This window comes from Leptonychotes weddellii, chromosome 3 (assembly GCF_054177405.1).
Source record: "Leptonychotes weddellii isolate Sample4059 chromosome 3, ASM5417740v2, whole genome shotgun sequence".
NCBI classification, from domain to species: Eukaryota; Metazoa; Chordata; class Mammalia; order Carnivora; family Phocidae; genus Leptonychotes; species Leptonychotes weddellii.
This window is the reverse complement of record NC_138371.1, coordinates 118,391,327-118,402,431: the sequence shown is the minus strand read 5'-3', so window position 1 is coordinate 118,402,431 and position 11,105 is coordinate 118,391,327. Positions and strand designations below refer to the sequence as shown.

At 32.6% G+C, this 11,105-nt stretch overlaps 1 protein-coding gene across 2 annotated transcripts in view; it reads right to left on the bottom strand.

The window, feature by feature from the left end:
• Nucleotides 1-344: 344 nt before the first annotated feature.
• COG6 (component of oligomeric golgi complex 6) overlaps nucleotides 345-11,105 on the bottom strand; it is an 82,833-nt gene continuing 72,072 nt past the window's right edge. For both annotated transcript variants that reach the window (XM_006732396.3, XM_081814860.1), the window contains exon 19: nucleotides 345-2,349. In XM_006732396.3, the coding sequence (XP_006732459.1) occupies nucleotides 2,202-2,349 (148 nt within the window). In that variant the 3' untranslated portion in view covers nucleotides 345-2,201. The remainder of the gene's footprint in view (nucleotides 2,350-11,105) is intronic.

Sequence of the window (11,105 nt, the reverse complement as noted above, 5' to 3'; positions counted from 1 at the left end):
TTCAAATCTGTTCAACTCCTACAGTGAATTTTTAAATTTCAGTTATTATAATTTTCAACTCCAGAAAAGATACTTATAATTTCTGTAAAATTATGACTTTAAATTATAATTTTTATAACTTTATAACCATAAAAACATCATTTTTTCAATTTCTACAGGAAAGATGGAGAAGATGAGTGCAGTATTTGAAGGTGGGAAAATAAGGGAGATTAATCTAACAGCTTCTATTTTCTCTATAAATTATGAGGGTCATTAAAAGTGAGGGTGGAAAAGTCATTTTGAAAAGTGGAGAGGTGAGGTTAGCTAAGAGACGGAATAGAACTACAAAGCAATACGATGCCATCTCAAGACTGTGATCATGAATTTAAAAAGTCATTCAGTCCATTTATGTGATTTTTCTCAGGTAACATTCATCTGTTCAAGTACAGGTGCAAAGAAAGAAACAGAAGAATTCAACCAGAAATTTTTGCGAGGCAAATACCTTTCTCTGAGAAAAGGCTAACATGTATTCTCTAAGGTTATACTTATGCCACATCAAAACAGCTCAAAATGCAAACCAGGAAGTATATAGCAAATATAAGCGTTGTGTCCACGAATTCGCACTTATAATCTTTTATTTTGACTTAGTACTCAAGATAATATTGATAACACATTCTGCTCATCAATCTTCCACCATCTCAATTTGGCTCTATATTGTACTTCCTTTTCTATTAGTACATTTTCTAAAAACACACTGATGAGATGTATAAAAATATACTTCAATTATCATTGTTCTAGAAATAGTTTTAATATTTTGAGGAAACTGTATAAAAAGCCAAATACACTTTTTTCCTAGAAAACAAAGGGATTAACTAATGATAAGGTAGCAATCTTTTTTTCATTATAGAAATAAATTATATAAAATTTAAGCTCTCAATTTATATCATACTTTATTTTCTATCTTTTATATATCACACATACTCATTGAAGGAAAAAGACTAAAAGCATAGATTTACACCAAAAGAGGTGATAAATAACTGCTCTTACTCCAAAAGAATCATATTAATATAAACAATTACAAATTTCAGATACATGAATAGGCCATGTTCTGTAAATAATGTGTTATACATTATATGTTATATAAATATTAGTTTTATCTTACCATTTTGCAAAATATTTTAGCTTTGTCCATTTTTTCCTTATGCCTCAGTTTTCTCATTTATAATTTAAGGACTCACCTCTTTTTATAGTTTTACCAGACATTAAGATATTTTGCTAATAAGAATCATCCTTGAAATCTTACCAACAAAGTAAAGTCACATCAAACACATCGAGATCTATTTTTTTGAAAAACACAGTGATTCTGAATCTTACTCATAGGTAAAGTTCTAAAGTCAGAGCCCAAATCATTCTTTGTGAGGGGCCACCAGGGGGTATAGATACACTGTCAGTGAGCAGTTGCTACTCAGTATTTTTCCTCTGGTGTGAGAGTAGATCATTTTTCTTTGGTTTGAACACCAGATAAAATCCGTAGTTGGTTAGGTTTAGAGTTCATACTATATAACAAATACCTATCATTAAACACTACATTTACATGCAGCACAGGGTGCCTACATGCCTAAAATCCTTTTGAAGTGCGAACTTCACCTTGAATTCAGTCCAGGGTATACACAGAGTGACATCCACCCTCTTTAAATTACTTCTCATTCTCTCTCTTTTCCCACTTTTTGCTAAGTGTATATTTCTGCTCCTCAGTTTAAATATGTCAACTCACATGAATAACTAATAAGAAAGCAACTTAATCTTTAGGTAAGGATATGTTATGTCCCACCTTTGTACTAATTCTTAAGTTTAGACAAATTTTTTATGTATGATTAATTTGGAACTAATGTTGTAAAGAAAAATCTCTCAAACCTTTCATACGACTTTTCCCCATACATTTATATTCCAGAAAACTGCAGAGCTGGGGAGGTGGCTCGCAGAGAACACAGCATCTCTACATAAGGAGCAGATACAGAGCAGCACTAACTCAGGTCGAGATTATATTACTTACTTCCATGTATCTGTGATCAAAGAAAAGAAACCACTGGGACCTACAATGTTATGACACAAAGAAAATCGTAACCATCAAATTTCAAAGTGAAGATTAACAGACTAAAGAACAAGAAAACCTTTAGAGTTCTAGGGATGCACTATTTTGCTAAAACATTCAAATAAGATTATCAGGAGAGAAGCGTGTGCACTTGCTGCGGCGATCGGTGTAGGATGCTCTCTGGATCTCTGTATTCATTGACTGGATTCATCACAGCAGCATATACTTCACCGTAGGCTCTGCAGACTAATTCTGTAGACTGTTTTATGATCTGCTCTCTATTGATAAACAAACAATATGTGAACACACAATCCGAAAATAAAATACTAAGAATTTTAAGAAGCTTCGTATTTGAACCAACACATTTCATTTTCATAATTACCACATACATACTATAAAAAAAAATCATTGTACAACTACACAAGTTACTTACTTTGGTTTGGAGATCAAACATACTTTTTCATATTCATTATTTGTTTACTGTTGCAGAAGGGCAGGGACTGTGTTTTGTTTACAGATGTATTTTTAGGATTATTAGACAAGAAACAGAAACTATGACCTGCCATCAATGTCCTGATCTTGCAAACGTGACTGATAACACATTAACTTTAAAGAAAGAGGTTTATCATCATTCATATTTATCAACTCTTCGAATCTCAGAATAACTTACAGTAAACTGTCCTTTCAGCTATAGCTCCTACACCAGTAACCACATTTTAGATTTCTCATCTATTTATATTACCAGGTTAAAATAATGTGACCCTCCAACAAGTCAGCATTTTCCACAAAAAGAATTTCTACATATGCACATAAAAGAATAAAAAGTTTTAAATGAACTGAAGCAAATTTTTAAAGATCTGACTAGAAAAAATAGCACTGGGTTCATAAAATCTGCATCAACTCTCTCCATGTTCTCATGACATTTACTTCTTGTCATTCTCAGCTACTTCTATTCAAGTATCACTAGACCTAGTGATAAAAACACTATCTTTTCTGATTTTTACAACTAAATTTAAATGTGTCTTTCATGCTTCACTCCCACACCTACTTTTTTGTTCTTATTTCTGTCAGTGGCATAACCATGTTGCGTCACCTCAGTTCAGACCCTAATGAACTCTTGTATGGAGTACAGAAAAAAGCTCCCATCTGGTCTTCCCTCTTCTAGTCTCTTCTACATTCAATCTATCATAAGCACTGCTGTTAGATTAATCTTTCTAAAGCATACCTATTATCTTGTTTCTCCCTCACCCAGGGCCTTCCTTCAAGGAGTTTCTCTGGTTTCCGAGAAGTCAAAATCCCTCATCCTGTCATTTAGAATCCTTTATAATACCTTCCATATCACAACTCTAATCCTGAAGTCTGACTCCTGACTGTTCTCTCTGCCCTGCTCGTTTCACCTGAATTCCTCCGCTCTATTCCTCCATTTGCCCAGGATGCTTTTCTCTCTCTCATTGAAATGCCTTTAATTCTCAGTAAAAATGTACTCTCTCATTTCCTGATCCTCAGAGCTAGAAATAATTATTCCATTTTGGAAAGTCCATGACCAAAATGATACTTAAGAAGACCATCTGTGGAAACATGTATCTGTGGTCTAAGAAAGAATAAAATTAACTGGACAGAATGAGAAGGGAAGTACACTTATGATCTTCGATCATCAGCACCCTGTTCTGACAGGGTCTCAAACTGTTGGTGAGGTGAAACAACCTGACATTTCTCCCAAATTGCTAAAGCTTTCAAAATGAGAACAGGTAGAAGGAAGTTACACTGAGTGAATGCTCTGAGCAGCATGGAGAAATGCTACTGGCTACACTACCTTTTCACTGGAAGGGAGGGTGGTAGGAAGTGGTTTGGAAATCTACTTAACCAGATGAGCCTTCAAGATATTTTTCATCTATTAGTGATCATTCCTATAATTAACTGAACATAATAAATGCATCAATATGATGCAAAATTATTTTCCATACATGAAATAGATGAAAAATACTATAAACTGATTTTTAAAAATCTGTTAAATATAATACACATTTGATGCCCATTTTGCAACAAGTCACATAATGAATTTTAGGCATAGTGTTTTTCGTTCTTTACTCAAAGCAGTAAGACAGATTTTGGAGGAGTGTATAAAGCATCCATTACTTATACCTAATACTCTAAAATCGATACTCAATCTGAACATAGTGTGTTATTTATACTATATAAGGAATACAAAGAGACAAGGCTATTCCCTCTCACAAGAAGTTTAAAATCTGAATATGGTACAATAATGAATATTAAATATAATTTTAAAAAATCCAGAGTAACTGGTAAATGTAGACTGAATTGTTGAAAAATCTGAATAAATTTTAAATTTTATTCTCAAGTTCAAATGATGAAAAATTTTAAATTTACTGGAGTTTAATTGTAACCCAGGGCAGGTTTCTGTTTATAAGCTAAACTAGCTTACAAATGTCTACAACTCACAATGCAGCAGAAAAATCATTATAAATCTGAAATGGAGAAAACCAGAATAAAGCGATATTGCTAAGACATAAATAAATAAAATCAAGCCAATAAGACCAAGTAAGAGTTTCTAATTTATTTTCAATGTGGTATTTGATAGTACAGCATTTCTCATTCTGTTCCTCAGTTTAGGAAGCTACTAAGACAGGGAAGGGATTAAAAAATGAACACGGCTGTACAGAACAAGATAAAAGATACCAAAGCTCATGGAGAAAAGAAGTCTTCCATGTAGTGGGGTAAATATAGGAAAGGGCAAAGAACTGTTCCTCCTGGCCTGTCAGCTAGCTGCTAAAGCCAAACAGGAGAGAAAGGCAATGGGAAGAGAGATTCTCCAAAGTGAATCTGAGTCAAATCCAAACTGTAAAGAGCAAGAACTGTGACTGATAATGATTTTTCACATTTCTGGACAAACGTAAGAGTTCACCATCACTACCAAAGCCAGGTAAAGGTCCACACTCACATTCAATAATTTTTTTCTAATGAACTACATATAGTAGAGATCAAATGGTACAGTGATGGACATGACTGTCAGAAGACCTTGACTCTTGTCGAAGCTCTGACACTTCTTAATGTTGCCTTGAACAAGTAATTTAACATTTCTAGGACTAATTTCACTACTGTAAGGCAATATATTGAGCTTGATAATATTTACAGGGTACTTTTACTCTTAAATTATTCCATTGGATTAAGGGCATTTTAATGATCTATTTTTTAAAAAAAACCTCTATGTGCATCTATTTATACACATACATACATACATGTTATTTTGGGGAATTGGGTTCCTTAAATAATGATTTATAATAAGCATATCAGTTATTTGTATATAAATATTTTTACTTTTATATACAAATCTTGTGTTAAAGGTTTTACTTTCTTGCCATTTTACCATCCCCTTCTTTTTATTTATAGTGCTAATTACTATGCAATTAGTATGTATCTTTTATCTTAAAAAGAATATGCATGTATCTGTATATCTAACTGTCTGTCTGCCTGGTGTCTTGGTCCAAGTCATTCACTAATATCATTTAAGAAATGCAGAGTCCTGAATAATGATGAATCATTATAGTGACAAATAATCAATGCTCAAAATGGAAGTTTCAGGTATTCGCTAACTAAATACATAATCACCAACAAATCATGTCATCATGTCAGTCATGTGCTTCTGAAAACTTGGAATGTGCTTATCTACCGATCAACTCGTGTACAGACAGGGGGAGAAAAAGCAGTATTGTTTTTTAGTGGTGTATGCTGAGCACTGGTGCTCGCCTGGGCATCCACCTCAGATCTACACACTGTATTTTGATCAATCACAGCTAAGTCCATAGCTGGCGGATGGAGAGTACTTTTAGAATTATTTCTTTTTTTTCCAATTTGAATTCAATTAATTAACATATAGTGTATTATTAGTTTCAGAGGTAGAGGTCAGTGATTCATCAGTTGCATATAACACCCAGTGCTCATTACATCAAGTGCCTTCCTTAATGCTCAACATTCAGTTACCCCACCCCCCACCCACCTACCCTCCAGCAACCCTCAGTTTGTTTCCTAGAGTTAAAAGTCTCTTACGGTTTGTCTACCTCTCTGATTTCATCTTATTTTATTTTTCCCTCTGTTCCCCTACGATCCTCTGTTTTGTTTCTTAAATTCCACACATGAGTGAAATCAGATGATAATTGTCTTTCTTTGATTGACTTATTTTGCTTAGCATAATACCCTCTAGTTCTATCCACATCGTTGCAAATGGCAAAATTTCATTTTTTTTTTTTTGCTGGCTGAGTAATATTCCATTGTGTGTGTGTGTGTGTGTGTGTGTGTGTGTGTGTGTATGCGTATATGTACACACATACACATATATATATACACACACACATATATATATACACACATATCACATCTTCTTTATCCATTCCTCTGTTGATGGACATCTGGGCTCTTTCCACAGTTTGGCTATTGTAGACACTGCTTAGAATTATTTCTGCAGGTTAAAATCTAAACATAGGTCCTGCTTTTCACATAATCAAAGAGTATGAAAAAAGGCCAGTTGAAAGGGAAAAAAATTTTGAATGTAAGCTATGATCATCTATAAAGTTAGACCATTAACCTCCTTCGTCTCTTTACTACCCATGAAAATCTCGTAGGTAGTAATTTATTAGGTGGTGCTCTATTGGCCTTTGGACAGTTTAATTATCTTCATAGTGCAAATAGAACTTTCAAAAAATAAAAACATAACTCATACAAACAAAGAATGAAAGAATGTCAAAAATTTAATAACTCCTTCATGAGGAAACTATTAAGATGGTAAAGCTGGTCATTTTGAGGAACTGGTCATTTATAGGCATTTGGAAAGGAAGGTTAGAATAAAACAGTTTAGACAAAAAACGGGTTAATGTCCCAGGGAGCAAAAAAATACACAGGACATGAGGAAGCATGGGGTCTTTAATCAACAATAAGCAGAGCATCAAACTATGAAACATCCCCCCAAATAATTAAATAATTCTCAAAGGGCCTGTTAACAATGCTTCAGTGTGACATGGAAAGGACACACTGCTTTCCCAGACCCAATTTGCCCTATTTCTAAGTTTCGGAAAGTCTTTCTTATGCTTAGAAAGTAGTTTGCTATACCAGTGTATCATATATCAAGGATAATAGTCATGTAGTTAATTAACTACTGGAAAAAAGAAAAAAGAAACTGAAGGAGGAGGAGATGAGGATGTTATAAAATTGTACAGAAGGGCAATACTTTTCTTATGCATCAGAATACCATGCATTAAGAAATTCAATTTGTCCAGTTATAAACATCACAATGTCCTAAAAATTTTTGTATAAATCTCAAAAATATTAATAAAGACTAATATATGACTAAATGGAGATATCACCCATTTTAAAACATGTTCACAAAACATTTTAAATAATTATTTAAAGCATTTAGCTGTGATAAGAAATGAACTGCTTACTTCCAGAATCAGTGAGCTTGTCATTAATCAGTACTTTAGGATTTTGGTTGCCATAACAACATGACACAACTTTTATCATTACCATAAACCCAGCATTTCTAAAAATAGCTTATTTCAACATTCAGGCTCTGTGATCACTAAATTGAGCTTTATTACAGAACCACAGTTAAGACTGCAATCAAATGCATCACAGGAGAGAAGTCATTAACAGTTTAAGCCTGAAAAACTAAAAAGAAAAGATGATAATATACTTATAAATAATAGATTGGTTAAAGAACTTTGATTTTCCTTTTAACATAATACAAACATCAAAGACGTCACAATGGGTCAAGTTAATTTTCATCCTAGGTCAGTTTTCTGTCACTCACTGTAAAATTAAAGCATATCTTAGGGGCATTTGGTTGGCTCAGTCAGAAGAGCGTTCGACTCTTGGTCTTGGGGCTGTGAGTCCAAACCCCACACTAGGTATAGAGATTATTTTTTTAAAAAAATCTTTTTTAGAAAAGTATATTTTACATAACACCCTGCCCACATCTCACATAAGTGTTACCTATCATGCAAACATTTTTGAGCTTCCTTTAAAAATAATAAAATAATATAATCTCAACATAGGACTAATAAAAATACAGTACAGGCCAGTGTTAAAGAGAATAGGTTCTGGAATCAGAAATACTGGATTCAAATCTTGGCTCTGCTTCTTACTAATTGCTTGCCCTTGGTTCATTTAACCTTTCTAAGCAATGTCCTCTTCTGTAAAGAGGAAATAGTAATTCATGGACTCACTGGGAGGATTAAATGAAGTTAAAGGATCAATCTTGTTGAGGTATTCAGATGGATTACATTGTAGGGGTTGGGGTGGGGCAAGGGTGAAAACAGAATAGTTCAGAAGCTAATGTGATAATACAGGCATAAATGACACTCCTTTGGACCATAGTGATAACTGTGAAGATGTTCAAAAGTAACTAGTCTCCTCTCACATAACTTTTTTCTAGACAAACATTTAATGAAGTGATTCCATGGGAATTTTGACTGAAGTTATATTGAATTTATTGGTTTAACTATATCACATAACCAGTTTGAGAAGAATACTATGTGACTATGTTGGAACACTGAAAATCTACAGCAAACATCACACTTAATGATGAAACATCAGAAATATTTTCACTAAAGTTCAAAATAAGATATGCACATTCACTATTACATCTACCATTTACCTTGGAGCTCTTAACCAATATAATTAGTTTAGTTATAAATACTGAAAAAGATTAATGAAACTCATTGTTTGTAGATGTCTTTACCAAAAACTAAACAATTGATAAGCTAATAGAACTAAAATAGAGTTTAGTTGCTTGGCCAGATTCAAAATTATCATATAAAATTTAGCATGTTTCCTATATACCAGCAATATCTAATTAGAACAGGTAATGGAAAATAAAAGATCTTATTATAATAGTCACAGAATAAACCTGATAATATATAGAGAAGATTATATGAGGAAATTACAAAACTTGATTGAAAATTCTAAAAGATCTGAATAAATAAAATTCCCATGTTCATAGATGGGAATATTCACTAGTGGATTATACTTTTTCAGTTCTTTTTTTGCTCATTCTTACATTAGCGTGGTGAATGTTTCATATGCACTTGAAAAGAATGTTACCTTCTATAGTTGTGTGTGGTATTCTATATCCTTCTATTAGGTTGAGCTGATTAGTGGCATTGTTCAGTTCTTCTACACCATACTAGATTTTTGTCTACTTTTTCTATCAACTACCAAGATAGCAGTGTTGAAATATCTACTTCTAATTGTCAGTGTATCTATTCTTCCTAAATTTTTTGAGCTTATACTGCTTGTTTTTTGAAGTTCTGCTATTATTTGCACATATTTAAGATAATTATATCTTCTTCATAAATTGATTCTATTATTATTATAAAATGTCCCTCCTTATCTTTGGTATCTTTCCTGCAGTCTAATTTTTCTGATATTAATATAGCTACTTTAGCTTTATTATGATTAGTATTTGCATGGTATATCTGTTACCATCTTTTTACTTTTAAATATCTGTATCCTTATATTTAAAGTGGATTTCTTATAGATAGGCCATGCTTTTTCATCTAATCTAAGAAGCTCTGCCTTTTATCTGGAGTGTGTAAGTCTTTTACATTTAATATAGCTATTTATAAGGCTGAACTTAAGTCTGTCATCCTGCTATTTTTTTTTATATTTGTCCCTCTGTTCTTTTTCCTTTTCTGCTTTGTTTTGTTATGATTGTTTTTTAGCATCTTATTATATCTATTGGCATGTTAAGATAATTTTTGTTCAAAAGCTTGCTGCATGGTTCACAATGTACCTTCAAAAATATTATATAACCTCATAACATCACAAATGTACATTTCTACTTTCCTCCCACTCCATCTTTTGTGTGTTTGTTGTCATAAATTCTATTTCTATATGTTAAAAATTCCACAATTCACTGTATTTTTGTTATAAATGGTCAACTATCAACTATATTTATATTTAGTATTTCTTGTGCTCATTATTCTCTGTGAGTTTTCTTCTGGTATTGCTTTCCTTTAGCCTGAAGGACTTCTTTTATCATTTCTTACAGTGCAGTATACTAGCAATAAATCCTCTCTGCTTTTGGTTATCTCAAAATGTATTTATTGCTCTTTCAGTTTGAAAGATACTCTTAATGAAAACACTATCAAAGTAGATATTTAAAGATGATATTCTATTGTCTTCTGGTTTGCACTGTCTCTAACAAGAAGTCAGTAATATAATATACTTACCATTATTCCCTACAAATAATCTGTCTTTTTCCCTCTGGCTGCTTTCAAGATTTTTCTCTTTATCACTAGTTTTCAATAATTTGATTATGACGTACCCTTGTAAGGTCTTCTCTGTTGGGTTATTTAACTTCTTAAGTCTGTGGGTTCATGTTTTCCAACACATTTGGAAAAAGTTGTTTTATTTCTTCAAAGTTTTTCTGACTCAATCTCACTATGACACTCCAGTTATACCTACTTTAGATTGCTTAATATTATGTCACAACTCACTAAGATTCGTCATCTTTTTCTAGTATTTAATTTTTTTTATCTGTGCTTCAGTTTCTACTATACTCTTTTCAGGCCGACTGATCTTTCTAGGTGTCCAACTGACAGGCCTACTCAGTTAATTTTTCATTTTAGATATGATACGTTTTGGGTATAGAATTCTCATTTTGTAAAATTCCTTATTTTTTCTCTCAGTATGTTTTCCTTTAAGTCCCTGAACGCACTGTAAATAGCTGTCTTAAAGATTTTACCTGCTAGTTCTATAAATTGTCATTTGTCAGTTTGTTTCTACTGACAGATTTTTTTTCTAGTTTTGGTTCATATTTTCCTACTACTTCACCTAAGTTATTTTTTATTGCATTATAAATGCTACACTGTTGATTGTATTTGTTGTCATCTTTAACAGTGCTAAGTTTTGTTCTGGAAGGCATTTAATTTAGTTAAAGATCAGCATGATCTTTTGGAGTTTGTTTTTAAGCTTCTTTGAGTCTAAAGTAGCCTTTACTGTAGGACTAAATTAACTGTTT